This window comes from Zalophus californianus, chromosome 9 (genome assembly GCF_009762305.2).
Source record: "Zalophus californianus isolate mZalCal1 chromosome 9, mZalCal1.pri.v2, whole genome shotgun sequence".
Taxonomy (NCBI): Eukaryota; Metazoa; Chordata; class Mammalia; order Carnivora; family Otariidae; genus Zalophus; species Zalophus californianus.
In genome coordinates, this window is record NC_045603.1 from 107,646,125 (window position 1) to 107,666,997 (window position 20,873).

At 38.9% G+C, this 20,873-nt stretch overlaps 1 protein-coding gene across 2 annotated transcripts in view; it reads right to left on the reverse strand.

Annotated features, from left to right (window-relative positions):
- CCNY (cyclin Y) overlaps window positions 1–20,873 on the reverse strand; it is a 313,868-nt gene that overhangs the window by 26,520 nt on the left and 266,475 nt on the right. For both annotated transcript variants that reach the window (XM_035729163.1, XM_027592354.2), the window contains exons 4-7: window positions 15,890–15,990; window positions 10,148–10,183; window positions 8,974–9,031; window positions 8,771–8,890 (exon numbers count right to left, since the gene is read on the reverse strand). In XM_035729163.1, the coding sequence (XP_035585056.1) occupies window positions 8,771–8,890; window positions 8,974–9,031; window positions 10,148–10,183; window positions 15,890–15,990 (315 nt within the window). The remainder of the gene's footprint in view (window positions 1–8,770; window positions 8,891–8,973; window positions 9,032–10,147; window positions 10,184–15,889; window positions 15,991–20,873) is intronic.

Genomic DNA, 20,873 nt, shown 5'->3' on the forward strand with positions numbered 1-20,873 from the left:
ACAAAGCAGGAAAGAATATCCAATGGAAAAAAGTCTTTTCAACAAATGGTGCTGGGAAAACTGGACAGCGAGATGTGAAAGAATGAAACGGACCACCTTCTTATACTATACACAAAAATAAATTCAAAATGGACTAAAGACCAAAATGTGAGACCTGGAACCATAAAAACCATGCAAGACAACACAGACAGACAGTATCTTCTTTGATGTCAGGTATAGCAAGTTTTTGTTTTAGATGTGCCTCCTGAGGCAAGGAAAACAAAAGCAAAAATAAACTCTTGGGACTATGTCAAAATAAAAAGCTTCTGCACAGCAAGAGAAACAATCAACGAAACTAAAAGGTAACCTACACAATGGGAGAAAATATTTGCAAATGGCATATCCAATAAAGGGTTAGTATCCAAAATATATAAAGAACTTAAAAAACTCAATACCCAAAAAACAAATATTCCAATTAAAAAATGGGCAGAAGACATGAACAGACATTTCCCCAAAGTAGACATACAGATGGCCAACAGACACATGAAAAGATGCTCATCATCACCTACCATTAGGGAAATGCAAATCAAAACCACAATGAGGCACCACCTTAAACTTGTAAGAATGGCTAAAATCAACAATACAAGACACAACAGGTGTTGGTGAGGATGTGAAGATAAAAGAACACTCATGCGCTGTTGGTGGGAATGCAAACTGGTACAGCTAATGTGGAAAACAGTATGAAGGATCCTCAAAAAGTTAAAAATGGAAATATTCTCTATGATCCTGCAATCACACTACTGGGTAGTTAGCCAAAGAACACGAAAATACTAATTCAAAGGGATACATGCACCACAATGTTTACTGTAGCATTATTTATAATAACCAAATTATGGAAGCAGCCTAAGTGTCCACTGACTGATGAATGAATAAAGAAGATGTGGTATACATATACAAAAACACAGACACACACACAATGGAGTATTATTCAGCTATAAAAAAAGAATGAAATCTTGCCATTTGCAACAACACGGATAGAGCTTAAGAGTATAATGCTAAGTGAAATAAGTCAAAGAAAGACAAATACCATATGATTTCACTCCTATATGCTATTTAAGAAACAAAACAAACGAGCAAAGGGAAAAAAGAAAGAGAGAGACAAACCAAGAAACAAACTCTTAATTATAGAAAACAAACTGATGGTTACCAGAGGGGAGGGTGGCAGGGGGATGGGTTAAATAGGTGATGGGGATTAAGGTGTGCACTTGTGATAAGCACAGGCCTGCTGTATGGAATTGCTGAATCACTATACTGTACACCTGAAACTAATATAACACTGTAAATTAACTAATTGGAATTAAAATAAAAACTTAAAAAAACAAAAAAATAAGGAAAGTCTGAGAAACAATTACAGACAAGAGGCGGCTAAGGAAATATGACAACTAAATGTAATGTGGTATCCTGGATGGGATACTGGGAAAGAGAAGGGACAATGGGTAAAAACTAAAGAATCTGAATAAAGCATGAACTTTAGTTAATAATATCTCAGTATCGGTTCTTTAATTGTAACAAATACACAAATATAAGAGGCCAATAATAACATTATAGATGTTATATAATAATTATAGATGTTAGTAATAAACTGGGTGTGAGGTATATGGGAACTCTGTACTACCCTCACAATTTCCTATACATCTAAAATTAAAAGCTTACTCAAGAAAATATATCTATAAAAATGAAAACACAACATACCAAAATTTATGCAATGTAGCTAAAGCTTAGAGGGAAATTTATTAAATTCCTATATTAAAAAAGGATAATCTCAAATCAATAACCTAACCTTCCACCTTAAGCTATAATTTCTTTAGTTAACTCCCACTTGGGTATTTTAATTCTCTACCAAGTAAAACAATATACAATTGATTTTTCTAAACAATATCTGTAAGTAACCAGAAGAAAAAGAAGAGCAAACTAAACCTAAAAAAAGGCAGGAGGAAGGAATTAATAAAGATTAGAGTGGAAACAAATGAAACAGAGAACAGAAAAGCAGAAAATCAATAAACTGAATGTTGGTTCTTTAGAAAGATCAATAAAATTGATAAACCTTTAGCCAGACCAACCAAGAAAAAAAGAAAGAAGACTAAAATTAGTAAAAGCAGGAGGAGAAGGAGATATTACAATAGACTTTACAGAAATTTAAAAAGAAATTATAAGGGAATACTATAAACAACTATTATCCAACAAATTGGATAACTTAGATGAAATGGGCAAATTACTAAATGACACAAACCAACTGAAGAAGAAATAGATAACTGGAATAGACCTATAATAAGGAAAGAGATTGAATTTATAATATAAAAACTTCCAACAAGGAAAAATCCTGACCAAGATGGCTTCAGTGGTGAATTCTACCAAACATTTAAATAAGAATGAACACCAATCCTCAAACTCTTCAGAAAAACAGAAAGGGAAGGAATGCTTCCTAAGTCATAAGGTCATCATTATGCTGATTCCAAAACCAAAAAGATCACAAGAAAATCAAAGAACAATAGCCCCTACAAATAAAGATGCAACAATTCTCAACAAAATACTAGCAAACCAAATCCAGCAACACATAAAAATAATTATATATCACAACCATGTGGGATAATTTATCCCAGGAATGCAAGGTTGATTTTAACATATCCATAAAGTAAAGGAAAAAACCACATGATCAATCTCAATACATGTAGGAAAAGCATTTGACCGAATCCAACACTCTTTTAAGAAAAAAAAAAAAACAACTCCACAAATTAGGAAGAGAAAGGAATTTCCTCAATTTGACAGATGCCATCTATGAAAAACCCACAGCTAACACATTTAAGAGAAAAAGACCTAAAGCTTTCCCTATAAGATCATGAACAAAACAAGGATGTGCACTCTCACCACTTCTATTCAACACTGTGCTAGAGGTCTAGCTAAGACAAATACGCTAGGAAAACCAATAAAAAGCATCCAGCTTAGAAAGGGAGAAGTAAAACTATGTCTATTTGCAGATGACATGATCTTGCATATATAAAATTCTAAGGAATCTAGTAAAATCCTATTAGAACTAAAATGAGTTCAGCAATGTGGAAGGATACAAGATCAATCTACAAAAATAAATTATATTCCTATACACTAGCAATAAACAATCGGAAAATGAAAATTAAGAAAACAACTCCACTTACTGTTGAATGAAACAGAATACCTAGGAATAAATTTGTGCACTGAAAACTATAAAACTGCTGAAAGAAAATGAAGAAAATCTAAAAGGAAAGACATCCCACGTTCCCGGACTAGAAGACTTACTAGTGTTAAGACTAAAACAGTCCCCAAATTGATCTACATATTTGATGCAGTTCCTGTCAAAATCCTAGCTGGTTTTGTTTCTGTTTGTTTTGCAGAAACTAGCAAGCTAATTTTAAAACTGAAACATAAGGGTCACAGAATAGTTAAAAAAATCTTGGAAGAATTACATAGTTGGAAGGGTCAGAGTCATACTTTCCTTTTTTTTTTTTTAAGAGAAAGTGCGAGAGTGGGGGGAGGGGCAGAGGGAGAGAGAGAGAGAATCTTAAGCAGGCTCCATGCCCAGCGCAGAGCCCAACCTCAAGACCTGAGCCAAAATCAAGAGTCAGATGCTTAACCGACTGAGCCACCCAGGTGTCCCAAGAGTTATACTTTCTAACTTCGGCTACAAAGCTATGGTAATCAAGACAGTGTGGTTGTGGACATAAGGAAATACAAACAGATCAATGGAATAAAATTGAAAGTCCAGAAATAAACCTGTCCATTTATGGTCAATTGATTTTTGACAAGAGTTATGAAACAATTCAATGAGGAAAGGACAGTCTCTTCAACAAATGGCACTGCAACAACTGGATATCCACGTGCAAAAGAATAAATGTGGACCCCTACCTCACAAAAACGAGTTCCAAATGGATCATATACCTAAATGTAAGACCGAAAATTATGTAACTCCTAAAAGGAAACATAAGAGTAAATCAACATCACCTTGAGTTATTCAATGGTTTCTTAGATACAACACCAAAAGCACAAGAGACAAAAGAAAAAATATATACAGATTGGGCTTTATGAAAATGAAAACCAATATTGTAAATGATACTATTAAGAAAGTGAAATGACAACACAGAGAATAGGAGAAAATACTTGTGAATCATTACCTGACAAGGGACTTTTAAGCCAGAACATATAAAGAACTCTTATAATTCAGTAATAAAAAGACAACCCAATTTAAAAATGGGCAAAGAATTTGAATAGACCCATCTCTCGAAAGAAGATATACAAATGACCAATAAACACATGAAAAGATGTTCAACATTATTAATCATTAGGGAAATGCAAATCAAAACTATAATGAAATAACACTTCACACCCACTAGAAAGGCTAAAATCAAAAAAGATAACAAGTGTTGGCAAGGATGTAATGTGAAGAAACTGGAACCCTCCTATTAGGGAACTGCCAATGGGAATGTAAAATGATGCAACCATACTGGAAAACAGACTATTCCTCAAAAAATTAAAGAGTTACCATATGACCCAGCAATTCCATTCTTAGGTATATAGCAAAAGAAATGAAAATATATGCCTAACTCAAAAACATGTATACAAATGTTCACAGCAGCATTATTCATAATAGCTAAAAAATAGAAACTCGTATGTCCATCAACTGATGAATGAATAAACAAAATGGAACATTATTTGGCAATAAAAAAGAATGAAACACTCTACATGTTACAAAATGGATGTTTGAAAACATTACAGTAAGTGAAAAGCCAGTCACAAAAGACCACATAGTATATGAATCTGTTCTACGAAATGTCTAGAATAGGCAAATCCCTTGAGAAAGAAAATAGATTAGTGGGTTTATTTGGGCCTAGGGTGGGGACTGGGGATGGGGAGTGGCTGATAAAGGGTAAAGGGTTTCTTTATGGGATGATGAATATATTCTGAAATTAGGTTGTGGTGATGGTTGTACAAAATACAAAAAACCACTGAAGTGCTCACTTTAAATAAGGGGATTTTATGGTAAGTTGAACTATATATCTCAATAAAGCTACAAAAAATAAGGAATGAATAAAAAGGTAATACATCTTCTGTCTGGTTAGTTCCATTAGTTGTTACCCCCATTTCTTCTCAACTCCCCCTTTCTTTATGCCTGACTGCCCTCTACCAGCTCCTAACTTCCCTTCTCCCTCCCCTCACCATCACTGCGGCCCTCCAGATAGAACCAACCTTCTGGGCGACACTCAGTCAGGGGTTAAGCTGAGCAATGTCCCCAAGCTAACGACTTCGCCAACCTCCCTTCAGAAAGCTTACCTTAATACCTTAAGTAGAATAGCAGAATAGAAGTTTAAAGTTTTACAAAACTCCGGGGGTAGGGGAAGACTATAGCAAATAGCTCCTGAATGCTCCCTATGTTTCAGGCAAAGTGCAAAGCACATCAACACCACTTTCATTTACTTCAGCAGTAGGCAGTTCTTACTACACTTACTTTGACATTTAATATTTATTAGGTACCTGGCTGTGTTCTGATGTTGGTCACATTGCAGTGAACAAGAAAGACAAAAAGATTTTTTAAAAACCTCTTAATCATGGAACTTATAAACAAAATAAGATAAATGAGTAAAATCTAAAGAACGTTAATTGGTGATAAGTGCTATGAAGAAAAACAAAGCAGGAAATGATGAGAAGGGAATGTGGGAGAGGAAGGAGGTTACAATTCAAAGTATGATGGCCCCACGGACGTGCCCTATGAGCAAGGCTTGAAGGAAGGCAGGGTGGCACCACACGCCTATCTGGGAAAGAGGATTCCAGGCAGTGGTGTCAAGTGCCAAAGTCCCAAGGCAGGTAGTGGTATGTGCAGGAAGAGAGGCAGCGGAGTCGAAATAAGAGGTGGCACTAATCCTGCTATAGGTCACATAAGGGCCTTCTTCCTGTCTTCCTGAGAGGAAGATGGGGAACCACTGGAGGTTTTGAACAGAGTGAGAAAAACAATGACTCAGGACAGAGCTCTGGGCCCTCTGTCCTATCGCCTCTGGGTCATGACTGACTGTTCTGACCCAAAGGAACTGGGCCAATCACTGATGAAGCCAATCAAAACTTATCCCCTCTCCAAAATCTGAACTAAACACAAGAGGCTGAATTAGCCAGTGTTGGGCCTTAAATGAAAAAGTGATGGACAGTCAAGGTTAGGATGGTTACTCCCCTGCCACGTCCATCCGACCAGAAGCCAACTTGAAATTCAATACTGGAAACCCAAAGGGAGGAGCACCGACAAGAGGAGGCAGCCCGAGAGAGAGGGACGGACAGAGGAACCTGCTGTAGGGTGAGGACAGGGATATATGGGACTCCTGAACCTTCCAATAAATCTCCTGCCTTGGCCTCTTTGTGTGGGTTTCCCATCCTTATAATCAAAATCCCTGGCTTAGACAGGGAGCTATATTTTGTTACCTAAGTAGCACACGTGGGACTGAAAGGGCTGTCTGTTCCTGGCTCTAAGTTTAACCCAGCTCTAATAACCGCTGAGGGAAAGGATGGGCTACAGAGGGGCAGCTGACGCCATGGCCTTCCACCCAACCCCGGCTTCCCCCAGCTGTTGCTGGGAATATTACACAATGCCCCTAAGGTGAAAACTCATCAGAAATCGGGCAAGGTGCGATTTCAGTTACTTCACCCTCTTTTTAATTTCCTGTGTTAGTACCAGTGGCAGAGCTTTTTGAATATTCTGCTAGGCTAAAAAAACACATTTAGTGATATTAAGTTATTGTTACTCTTTTAGAACTAAGTTAATTAAGCCGTGAAATATTTGCTTTGAGTTAACTAGGTTCTGGGTATTTGAAGGTCCTGGAAGCTCTCTTACCACAGGCAGGCTGCAGTTTTGTTTCTTGTGGACAACAGGGCCGAGGTTAACTGCTGTCCTTCCCCCACCACCCAGCCTCCTCCTGGGCAGCATTCCAAGATGCCAAGAGAATGCCCAGGAGAAAGGTAGAGATTAATGCTTCTCTGTCAACTCTCGACTGAACCTGTTCTGAACGGCTGCTTCTAATTCCAAGGGACACAGGGAAGGGAAGAATTACCACACAAGGGTTCCGCTCAGAGGACGCACCTATGTGCCTTCTGCCCACAGGCATGCAGGCTGACTCTCAGCCACCACCAGAGAACTGGTCTGCGGTGCTGTACCCACTACGTGGAACCCCAAAGCTGCTCATCTTTAGGTTGTAACTACCAAGACCCCAATACAAGCTAATCTCCTGCTAAGCCACCAGTTTATCTAACAAGACAAGTGAAAATTTCAGTAGTTACAATTACTGGCAAAAATGCACCACTCCTACAGCACTCCAAAGACATGAATCAACCAATCCTCCCTGTCACCCTTGGAAATGGAATGTACTTTAGATGTTCTCTCAACATTTTGGCCGAAGCTGGGAAAGCGGCAGGGATTAAAATCTCAGCCCTCTGTCTTCCACAGGACACTAATCTCTTCATGCTAATAAATCTAAACAATCAGGTCACAGTCAGGTCATAATTTCCTTAGGAATTAAAGGTAAAAAAAAAAAAATCACCACCATGTTCCATCTGCAGCAGCTTCAAAATAAATCTTTCTTCATGGCATGAAAGTTTAGTACTAATCTCATCCATGGTTTCATCTGGTTTTCTTACCCTTCTTTTCTCTTTATCACCATTTCCCTTGACAACAATTTCAACCCTGTTTCCCTGCTGCATGTTTTTGTAAGAACTTGAAATCCTTTGGGGGAACAAACCTAAGCAATAAATATATTTCTCAAATGGGACCAAAGAACCTAGAATCATTCCAAATCACCCAATGATTACTTGATTACTTGCTGAATGTCTGTTTTACCCATTAGGTGGCAAGTTCAGTGAGAGAAAGAGTGAACACACAATTGGATGAACCAATGAATGAACAAACAGGTTTACTGTTGAATTGGCTGAAGGGCACAAAGCTCTTAGTGTGGCAAAGATACAAAGGGTCCTTGGGTGGCCTGTAAATTTTCTAGTAGACAATAATCTCTTCTCAGAAGCAACAGTGAATGGCTTTCTGCTCTCCCTCCGGGAGGGCTCACTCATAGGCAGAGCTAACTTCTTATCTGAGTTGCACACAACGTAAAAGGTCAGTGAGAATGTGTTCCACTGTCAATCTATTTCCCAAATGAGATTTGACCTAAATAGCCCCTAAAATTTTAAGAATCTAAGATTATAGATTTTTATCTCTGAATCTTAAAGTGCAGATTACGTCCATGTTGTCTCTGAATATCTTATAAACACATTATTGTCACAAAAATCACAAAAGAGAAGGCAATAATATATAGTACTTCTTCCTATACAGACAGGTAGGTATTCACATAGGATGTATGTATTCATCACATCCTATCAATGTCATTAAAACCTTTGCAAGGAATCAACAATAGGAAACCTGGACGTTACTAGGGAGCCAGTGGCCTTGGTTCTTCTTATTCCCCTTTTAGCCCAAGGTTTTACTTATGTGCATTAATGTTTCAACATTTATTGGTTTTGAATGTGATTTTACAACTGACTTTTTAGATGGGGACTGTGGAACAGACTTCACACCCTCTCTTTTGGGAAATCCATTCTCTACTCTCCCAGGAAAAAAAAAAAAAAGACAACCTTGAAAGCAAAGATGTAGTTCCTTTAAGGTACCTGGTGAGACTCCCTGCTTGCACCCCACCCCAATGAACTAGAGAATGGTTGCAGTCATTGTGAAGGCACTCACCAGGGTGACAATGGCACATTCGGCCGTCAGCTGAGCAGCACTGAACAGTGTCCGAACAAACCGGTAAATCTGCTTCTGCTCTGGGTTGTGTTTATCATAATCTGGTGGCACTTCGGATTTCTGAGGAAGGAAATATTTTCAGATGACTGGCCACCCAATAAAAACAAGAGAGAAATAATTAATTACCAGAAGGAGGAGATTACCGAAAGAGGGTGAAGGTTTTCATCAAAAATATCTAAGAGCATCCTTCCATCTGGGTCCCTGGTGGGGAAAATAAGAGAAAACGGAGTTTACTTTCTGCAAGAATGTCATTCAAAATAAAATAAAAATATATTTTGATTTAACCTATTTCAAGAAACTGGAGTCAATGTTAAACGTTGGAGATGCTATTGGTTATCCACAAATAATTTTTCTTATGTACAATATTTAATCATTTTTATTTAAACTATGAAATAAAGGTTATAAACCACATTTAGCTGAATTAACCTAAGCAAAAAAAATCTAGATTTTCATTTTCTGAGTTTTTAAATGAACCAAATTTAAGCAAGTGACAAACTTCTTTAAACATCTTGCTTCTCAGCAAAGGCTAATGGATATGCTTAAACCATCGCCACATGGTAGCTGAAAGGAAAGAAGTGCAAGGGTAAAACTGAACATTCAGTGTGCCCTAGAAATTTATTTGAAATTTTCACAATATGCAACTTAAACACCTGTTTCACAATTTTATATTGAAAAGCAAGAGGTGATGTGTAGAAAAGGTTAACTCAGTAACCCATAAATCTATAAAAGAATGGCTGGTTGTTAGAAGGCCAGTAAATGTCATTTAAAGTGGTGACTTGCACCGTAAGCACAGTGCCTCAAGCTGGGCACTGGACACCAACACCAACAGCGCCTCACCAGCAACAGCTCTACTCTCATCTGTTTTACGTCATCTGACTTCTATCAGAGAAGGTTTCTACCACATTGAAACAGTGTATGTCTAAATTTATACCAAAGTTTCTTCTAATTTAAAACTATAAACATTTTTTCTCATGTTGAAGTTGCACATAGTAAATGTTTAAAGTAATATTTTATTTAAAAAGAAGTAGAATGTTTAAGCAAATTATACAGAAAATCAAGAGTGAAAAGGAAGCTGGGCATTGTCAAGAAGATTTGTCCTGTTCTGTTGGCTTCAAACACAAACACCCATTTGGTTTCCTCTGATTCAGCAGTTACCTGGGAAGTTTTGGTAAATTATATTAACTCTAGAAATTCCAGGAAAACATGAGTAAAGAATACAAAGGCTGAAGCAACTAGGACGTAAGAGGAAAAAAATAGGAAAAACATAATAGGAGATAATGTGTAATGTTTTTAGCACAAAATTAATCATCTACATACCTGTTTTTGATGTGGTAATATATTGCGAGAGCTACACTGTAAAATAAAATGCAGGGTTCAATATTTCGTAAGCATATTCAAAATGCTATATGTTATCTTTCTGACCATAAATATTTAAACTGAAGTAAAAGTCAAACGATCTACCTGAACAGTCCCATTTAATTCAGAATACTGATCAAGAAATCACACTCTTTAAAGGAAATCAATCTTGTGCTCATTCCCAGCAATTATTAAATCTTTTCCAGGAACACCAAAACTTCAAGAGGTATTTAGAAACAAATTCTCTTTCTACTTGAAATTTTAAGCTTTCCTAACTTGTAAAATATAGGCACTATGTAAAAACAGGTACTGCAAATCAAACACCATCGGAAATTTCCAACTTAGTACCTCCTAGTTTAGAAAAACTGTGGTTTATTTATAACTACCAAAAAAATGTGAGTATCACCCACAGGGGTTTGCTGTTTTTTGTTTTCTCTTAAATCAATAACCTTTTGGCAATCCACCTAACTTACTCATTCACTTGCTGAAATAGTACTGTAACTCTTATTTGTAACACTACCTTAAAATTTTATTTTACATTTTAAAAAATGCGAATTTAATGAAAACACTCCCCTCCCCTGAATAATTTTTTCAAAGTAACGTTTCTCTAGTTTAAAAAAATGCATTATATTCATATTGTAGAACTTTTGGAAAATATAGAAAGCATATATGTAAAAAAGTAAACCCTCTGCCCAAAGATGACTACTATTAGCTTGAGATATATAGATATCTATTCCTATCTATAAATTGTATGTGTAAACAGGTTTGCCTACTACTTTTGTCATTAATATTTTTCTTACCATTAAAATATGCTTTAAAAGATGATTTTAAATGGCTGGTTACATTCCACTGTATAGCTGCTGAATAATTAACTACTCCCCCTACTACTCAACACTTGTTTCTAGTATTTTGCAATTATAATTAACACCGTATTGATATCTTCATAGACAAATACTTGTGCAATCTGGGACTATATCATTTCCCTAAGAAAACACTCTGTAGTTGAAATTACCCAATCTGAAGTCCTTAATAATCGTAAGGCTCCCCACACACACTGCCAGCTATTTTTGCAGAAAAAGTGTGCCAGTGTACTTCCCCACCAGTGTCTGCTGCAACCTCACCCTTGCTGACACTTACCTTGAATACTCTGAAAAATGGTTCTCCAACCGGAGAGGTAAAGAAGTGTACCTGTTTTCAGTGTGAGTTCAATGTGAGTGCTTTCAATGATCACCTATCAAGTTAGCAGGGTTATTCATGTTAACTGGCCAATATATTTTTTTTAATTTCCTCTTCTGTAAGCTGTCTAAATGAATCATTTCACTATTTTTGTTTTACTTTTAAAATTTATTGAGGAGAACAAAATTTATTTTTTAAGCTTCTAAGAATATCACTAACTGGCTGCATCATATTATGCTCTGGGTACTCAGAGCACAGAAACTGCCATCCAGGGCGTCAAGACGCAGGTGGAGGGCTCAGTCCTAAACATTTCAGCTTACTCAGCGTTGGATTCCAAATAGCTCAGAGGCTCACCTATGACTTCCTATGACAACAGACAAGAAATCACTCGTCTTCCAAGTCTCTCTCTCTCTCTCTCTCTCTCTCTGGACCTATTCATTCATACAATTTCAGCTAAGTGTTAAAAGTCCTCGTGAGCAAATGGCAATATATTCTCTTTCTCCTAATATCTTCAAGTGTCCAAGCTGACAAAGGAATTGTAACTGGGGTAAAAGGGCTTCAGAATTAAAAATAAAAATAATACAATTTTCAAGCATACATTAACAGCCCTGTGATGAAAAACATCAGATGTTATCAACTCTATTTCATAAATGAGAAAAATTCATGTTCAGACACTGGATGCCAGGATTTCTGACTGGTGGTTTTGGGCCCTTTCGTGCTACCACGTTGCCTCTGGGGAAAAGGAAGAAATTACCATTTAATTTGTTTAATAGTCATGCTGTGATGACTTTTTTCTAATCTAATGTCGGAGTTATATTGATGTTTCGTATGATGGGGTTTGCTGTAGTGACTAGGTTCATCACTTCGAGGGAGCATGACACAGGAAAAGGATTTCTGGATGGGGAGTCAGAACCACTTGGGTTTAAAACCTGGCTCCTTCATTTATTAGAGTGTATTTACCTCCCAGAGCCTACATCTCCTCACCTATAAAATTAGGACAATTCAACCTGTATTACACAGCTATTAGCATAACCACACAAAATATACAAAAGCATCATTTCAAACAAAGGTCATGATTATTATGCTTATTCCCCTAGCAATAATTTCATCTGAAGGGGTGTTTTTGCTTCTGCAAATCGAGTGCAATCTTCAGGGCCCCAAGGCCACATCATCCTGGCCTTAGACTCAGGAAAAATAGAGCAACAAGGTAGGACAATTTCCCCTCAAGGTTACAACCCGAAGACTAAGAAAATAAGCTCAGAATTCACATACAGCACAGCTCCATGGCCAGTTTAGTTGGTCATATTGAAAGAAGTGATTCTGGGGGCACAGAGCAGTCAGTTGAAAATCAGTCCCATACTTTGGGCTTTGGAGGCCTGGTCAGTTCTGCTACATCCTCAGAAAATGGTGAGGTCTCACCAAAGATGGGCTGGGGTCAAACCAGAAGTACATTTGGACCAAAGGATTTGCTCAACTGCTTTTGCCACATAGCTGGGAATAAAGAAATGCTATTTTCTTGACCAAGAAAACAAAACAGATTTGTGATTGCTGGCCTTATACTTGTCCTCTTACCTAGTAAAGCATATGACAATCCTAAAATCTCTGAAGACCAAGAGGTGGTGGGTTCTGGCAGCACAGTGCAGCTGAGCCAGGGGGGTGCAGGCAGGTGGGCAAGCAGCTCTCTCCAACCCTCAGAAGCCAAGGACCCTGGGTGATTTGGCCAGCGGCGTGCATGGGGCTCCCTACCTGCCCTCCACCCTTTTCTCTAATCGTCATTCCTATGCCTGTTACAGGATTTTTAAGGGGGAGATGGAGGTCAGCTGCAGAGGCATGGGGGTTGGTTAGCAAATGCTAAATTCATACCACAGCCGTTGGCATTTAGGGGAAAGATGGGAAAATCAAGTTCTCAGAAATTATGCCTATGAAAAGAATGAGCACAGAATACCGAAACTTGCTACACTTAAAACTTTTCATTCACTGTTAAAACAGCACTTGACCCTCCATGCATTCCTCAACTAGAATTCGTAAATACGTTTGTTCCTTTTGGCAGCCCACAATTTATAGAAGGGTTTTCTTTCAAAAATTAAGTTAGAAATCGATGTCTAGAACTCAAAGGATTTTCGCAAAGAAACAAGGTCATACTTGCAAGTTCAGCCCACAGATACTCACCATGTCCACAAGGAAGCTCAAGAGTTATTAATGGTTTTGGTATTTTTAATGTCCCAGGGGAGGGGACCAAGAAAAGGGTATGGATGTAGGGAAAGCAGAAGAAGCAAAAAAGGAAAATAGGAGTTTCCTTGTGATGGGTATAGGGTAAGTTTTAGGCACAATTTCAGAATAGGAGGGCATTCGGATTTAGCTTCTTCCTATCCTGCTTTTTGACATTACTCCTTCTTCTGAGTAACCCTTTCCCCTTACACCGTCAAAGACCCTGGCTGAAGTTCAGCCAGACCTGCTAACACCTTGAAATGTTCTTTACTCTTATCTCCTTGATTATAACCCAGTCAAGTGCAAGATGCAGGCACTTACAGGGAAGGATTCTGATGGTACTACTTCAATTAGGGTCCACCCTGCTTCCAGGTCCAAAATACACATTTTGAAAAAGATGGCACTTTTTAAAATAAATGAACTACTGACTAAAGAAATTTCAGGTGATGCAAAGAAAATGTCTTCTGGATCAGGGAAGTCACAGTATCTATACTGAATGTTTTGTTTCAACAGTCTACTCTTTAACTGGGCCAGCTTTTAGCTCTTTTTCCTCCACGTATCAACCTATAATTTCAAAGTTTCAAGTGAACTTTGGTGAGGGAGAGGAGAGCAACTGTCCACTTACATCAGGAGTTCTCAAACTTGGCTGCCTACTAGAATCTCCTAGGGAGGGTGTTAAAAATCCAGATACCAGATCTGTAGGGCAAGACATCAAACGTCACTGTGCTTTCCAGCTCCCAGAGGACTCCAGGGTGTAGCCAGGGCTTGGAACCACTGGTTTGCACAGCAGCACATTTATAACTTAGGGGACACTGAACTATCAAAGTGTTAGCCAGTTTTCCCACCAGGCTCCTAAGTGTCTACATCACAACCGGTGGCAATTTTAAGTTGTCCAAGGGGAAAGTGTTAAAACAACTGAGTGGGATCCATTTGTAAATCCCAAGAGCTCCTGCTGGCCGTGAAAGTGAAGGTGCCTCTGCTCTACCTGGCCTCCCTTCCCGTCCAAGAGGGTCCCGGGATTAAAGGGAAGTTAGCAGCTTTCATTCCAGGCTCTCTGGAACTTGTGCAGATGTCAGCCACCACACAGTACACAGATCTTCAGCACCTTCCGCTGCTCTCCACAATTACTAATGATTTACTCTAGAAACTACTTCCAAGAGCTACTGTACTTCCTATTTCCTGGCAGTAAACTATGGCCCCAAGGCTAGGACATGCATACCTTTTCCCAGCTGCAAACGTGGACCGTTTGGGTTTATGCCCACTTGTCATTTATCAAGCCCTTAAATGCCAAGATAATAAGGGAAGAAGCTGCATTTCTATTTCAATCTCAGAAAACATGCGGCCCTTGAGGATACAAAGCAGCCTCCCTCCAAGTGGCCCCATTCCCCTCCCCACCCCCCACCCCACCCACGGGGAGAGGCTGCTTTCCACAGAAGACTGACACAGTCCCTGCTGCCTGACTGAGGCTGGGATTTACTGTCACATATGGTCACACTCAGAATCAACATGGCCCACTGAAATGAAAGAATACTTGTTCAGAAATTTAAACACTTACATCAGACACTAACTTGGCCTGTTAACTGTGTAATTTCTTAAACACATATAGAAATAAAATAACCCAGGTTTTTTGCAGTTGAAACGATGACTACAGACCCCAGCACATCAGGTTTTCTGTGATCTCTGTTGAAGGCCATTATTATCATGATGCTAATGGGAACATTATAAGAAAAAAGTGGTCCTTTCCTCTTACCTCCCATTTTAAAATAAGGAAACTGAAGCCCAAAAGGGAAAGGAGTTTATCCAAAGACTCCCCCCTTCCTCCCTTAAGCCCCATTTTAAAATAAGGTTCCAAAGAGAAGGGTCTTACCCAAACCCTCCCTGTTGCTGAGAGAGCCAAGATCAGAACTCAGATCTCTCGATTCTGGGCAAATACACCATCACCGTCGGGCCTGCTTTCTACTGTAGCCCCGAGTTATAAATGGGACCACAAAAGACCCACTTTATTTCAAAGGTAAAATATTAGTTGAGTTATTCCAGGATGGCTTTAATAAAAAGTGGGGAGGTAAAAATCAAATACGTGTTTTCATCTACATTTAAAATAATTTTTAAATTTGGTCTTTTATGTAAATGGTAATGTGCACAAATATTTTGAACACCCCACATTTTAACTACCAAGATCACTTTTTAAACAGATTTCCTCAATAGTCAATGGCCTCTTCCAGCCCAATCTTACCACTTCCAGACCCCACAACCAGCCAGTTAGCTGTCAGGTTAAGGAACAGAAAAAGCATTCAGTTAAGCAAAAACGAGTATACCCACCATTTAATTGTATACTTGAGGTTTGGTTGACTGACTGTGCTATCATCTAGGAAAATAGTGGAGCAGGAACTGTATTTCCTCGCTATTTGTCCTGGAGGATGCTAGAAAACAATGGCAACAAGACAGGACAATTAAGTGGGACTCCAAATTCTTCCAAGAAACATCATCCCCTTAAACTTGATATCAGACCACAGAGGAAAAATGTCTTACCAAGAAATAATACCACCAGCAAGAACAGTACAAAAACACTTTCTTCATACAATGAAATCCCTTGTTCTTCTGCATGTAAAAGTCACCACCACCACTGCTAGTCCCAAACCTCCTTCACTGGGAGAACAGTACTCTCTTGCAAGCAAGCACCAAAGAGTGTGTTGCAGAGTCCATAAAAATCACCTGCCCTGAGGCCTGTGTGAAACAATTAGTACACTGCTCATTACACCAGTGAAAGCCCCTAATTAAGGCAGCATTCTGGTTTTATGCATCAAGATGAAGGCAAGAGACAACTGTACCCATTTTCTTTATTCTTGGGGTACAGCTGATTTGGAGGCCATGGAAAATGCAGCCAATGTAAATTTAGATCTCCTGGTTAATCAGCTTGTTTCAGGAGGTGAAGTTATAAAGAAAAAAGTATTGCTTTGTTAGGGGCGAAACACATTTTAAAGAGGAAGATTATCTGATACTTTTGAAAATACAACCAATGGATGACCTTCAGGTAGTGCCTGTTCTGTCTTATGACTGGTTCTTTCACAAATGTAAAAACTTTGGGCTCTCTGAAGCACCTCAGCACTGAGTACTACTTCTGAAAGGTACTGGTAAAGAAAACAGAACTTAAATTATACACTGATGACATCTAATTGAATACTAAGTAGATTTTTGCCAATATGTGTGCGATATGATTAGTAGACATTGCTCCAGATAATTCTTATTCAAAAGCAAGTTAGGGGAAAAAATAAAATAAAATCACCCAAACAAGTTTCCATTTACCTGGTGCTATGCTGACAGTCTAAGAGGCATTTTCAGCAACTGATGCAAATAATCCCTTCAGGGCTAATAAAATTGGCTGCCTCAAGTGCCCATCTGCAATAAAATCCTGTGTCCACACTTCACAAATGTAAAGGAAGCCTTAAAGCTAATCAGAGACCAAAGGCCCTATTTCACACTTTAAAATTTACTTTATATTTAATCATGTTTCCTCTGTAATAAAATTATGAAAATATGCAATAGCCTGAGAAATACAAAACCAATGTTATAAACAGAATCTCTCCTCAAAACTAAATAAACGGTAATAGTCATGATTTCAAGTGTCCAGTTCCTTAGACCACAGCTAGAGGGCACTGCACTACCGAAACATTATAACCCTCCCTGGCACTGGTTTATAAATAGCATGTAGGTCAGAAGGAAATAACCAAAGTCAGGAAATTCAGTTCTTGGGCTTTCCTTCGTAAGCTCACACTGTTTTGTCCTGTGTAAGGAAAGGGCACAAAAAAAACTTGCAAAGTTCAAATTACAATTTGAATGTCAATTTTAAAATGGCATTTTCACATCTATCAAATTAATCACAACATTCTCATTACGACAATCCAAAGACACTAAAAACAATTTTTTCTCTTTTTAAGCTCTTATAGCAATCATATTTAAGTCACACAAAACACATTAAAAACTCAGAACATAATACAGCTATTAATACAGGTGGCAAGCTTTTGAAGGTCTTATGAAATTTTCCCCATGGGTGTAAAATCTACTACAAACAAAATTTCAACAGATAATATGTTTAACACAAAAATTCAGTAATTAATTGATGTTAATGAATTTTTAGAGACGCAGGGTAACTTTAGATATAATCCCAACAATGAAGCAAAAGGACAATAATAGTTCACTTTATTTCGTGTGGTTTCAACTATTCCTTCTGACACAAATTTCTCAGGATTAAAATGTGATGGGAACTGCGAGGAATAAATAGTTTCCCTAAGAAAACATGAGCATGGGTGTCAAGGAGAGGATATGAGGCAGGTGAACATCATCCACATCCCTCCACAGTCTAAGAAACTCCCTCCGTGAGCCCACGGGCAGGCACACCCCCGGGCAGGCACACCCCCCGGCACACACAGTCCCCTAAGGGTCAGAGGGTTACCTGAAAGCAGCCCCACAGAACGGCAGCCTCCCAGCACTTAGGGCTGGCATGCCACAGCCCTCACTTTGCCAGGGGAACACCAACTAAGCTTTCAAACTCTACAACAACATCTAAATTGAATACAAATCCTCGGTATTGAGTTATAAAGATTTTTAGTTGCAAGGGTGCCTCATCAGTCTAAAATACCATTTGGGTGTTAAGTCACTTGTTGAATGTCAGGACTACAAGATTCAGAGAATGCATACTTCTCTGGATCTGAAATCCACGTCACTAAAAGGCTCAAATAATTAGAATCCTGCAGCAGAAAAGCTCTTGCCTCTGGGGTTGCTCTCCTGCTCTGGTTTCTGTTTTGAACTGTTCTGTGTAGCAGAGGGAAGGGAGAGCCGGCCCAGGCACCCACACCTTCCGACAAGCAGCACCAATGAGTGTCCTGCAACACAGACAGCTGGAAATGTCTGTGAAGCCTCTGAAGCATCAGAAACACAATGTACATTCACGGAAAAGTGTGTTCTCATGTGTTCAATATTTTGAACAAGCACATGGTGCACCAGATATATGGTTCTCAGTTTTAATATTATATAGCATACTACTACATTAATTTAGTCATCCCATGATTCTGAAAAGTCCATATGCTTGTACATGTGTATGTTTGGCACATCTAAAATCTTCCAATTAGGTTTCAGTCTTGCTCATAGATAACATGGCCACATGATGCACTGGAGAGCTGCAGTCATGAAGACAGGTGCTAGAGTGGCAACTGCAGGTGCGAGCTAATATTTATAAAGTGCTTAGAGCAGGGCCAGCACATGAGAAGCATTACATCACTCCTTGTTAAGTAAAAAGTACATTAAACATGTCAAAATAAGTGACAGGAATGCTTTTTTATGCTAATGTCTGTAACTTACTAGAAAACTTAGAAAGAAAATACCTAGGACAAGGTTTTACTGGAAAAGGAAGGGCACAACAGTATTGTTAGCTGGCTCAGACAGATGGTACCAAGAATGACAGTCTTGGTGAAAGAGCAGATACTATAATGTCAACCATAAACTGCTTGGAAGAGCAGCAGAGAACAGTCCAATCAGTGAGAAGTCCAATTATGGATTTTAAGGAAATAAATGCTCTAAACTATTTTTCAGAATATTTTAAGAAAATAAAAATTTTTATCTTTGAAATAGTGTATATTTTACAAATTAAGTAATAAATACATGGCATAAAACTTTTTAGAACCGGAGTGAATATCATCTAGTCCACCTATTCACATAATGTCCACAGTATAAAATAACCTATTTACACCTAGATCCATTAACAGACAATTGTTGGACTGTGTATTTAAGAAGGTTTTATTGAAGAGTTATCATGTGTCCCAAATAATGAGATCATCCCTTTCTGTGATTCCAATTAGATGTCTGTCAGATACAAAGATATGTAGACTTGGGGCGCCTGGGTGGCTCAGTCGTTAAGCGTCTGCCTTCGACTCAGGTCATGATCCCAGGGTCCTGGGATCGAGCCCCGCATCGGGCTCCCTGCTCCGCGGGGAGTCTGCTTCTCCCTCTCCCACTCCCCCTGCTTGTGCTCTCTCTCTCTGACAAATAAAATCTTTAAAAACAAAACAAAACAAAGATATGTAGATGCGCGCACACACACAAACACACACAGACAATCCAGGTGCAAAACAAAGAGAAATGGGGGTACAGGGGTAAGACTGACACTGGACCCTCCACAATGACCAGAAACCCTTCTCCCAAGTATTCCAACCCCACCTTCTTCTCAGATCCTCTGTCAGCTGCCTCTGAGCTCCCGCAGCACCATGCATCGCAGAGAACTGAGAGCCCATCGGGCAGCATCCACCCTACTGCTTCTTCCTCTCTTGCAAATGAACGTGCCCCCCTCACCTCCAGTGGAAGACCTACCATTCTCCAGGCCAGGGCTAGGTAATGACTCCGCTTCTTCAAATTTTCTAGAAGTTGGCTCACACTCCACGTGCAATACCCATTCACAAAGAATCCTGAACTGCTATTGTAATGAGTACTTTCCAGTCCTAGCTCTCTCCTAGTTTCCTTCTATTTTTCTGGCTACTCAGGTCCCTTTTTGTGGACTCCATTTCTCTGAACTCCCTGGAAGGTGACAGTCTTTTCTTCTCCCTGTATACTCTCTCCCTACCCTAGGGGGTCCTCCTGTAGTCTCATTAGTTCAACTTCCTTCTATTCTCCTTTGAGTCCCAAATCTCTCCTCTTTGGCAAAATCTCTCTTCCAAGCTCGCCACCTAAATGTTCCTCATAGGCACCTCAAATGACAAACGAATCTCTTCTTCCATTCAACTAATAATGGCTTAAAACCAGAAACCCACAAATATTTGTCTTTCCTTTGGTATCCTTCCATCAAGTACTATTGACTCTACCTCCTAAATACATTTCAAAAGCATTTTCCTGTACATCCCTCCAGCCACTAACTGGTATATGAATGGCCTCCATCACTTCTCACCTGTATTACTGCAAAAGCCATCCTGTCTCCAGGCTCATTCCTCTCCAAACCAGTCTTCCTCTGATGCTACTGTGATCTTTTTACAAAGCAAATCAGATCATGTCACCTCCCTGCTTAAATGATTCGGAGGTTCTCCATTGCAGGGAGGAGACATTCATCATCTGTTCATGTCCCCAGGTCACCACTGACTTCTTCCTTCCACATACACTACACTTAGATATAATTAAACGGTGACATGATGACAGTAATAACAACAATTTTTATTTAATGGCCATCAAATAAAAGCCAACAATATTCTGGATATTTTACATGCGTTCATTTACAGCTCACAAACCCCTAGCAAGGCAGGCAGAATTCTCACTTTATAGATAA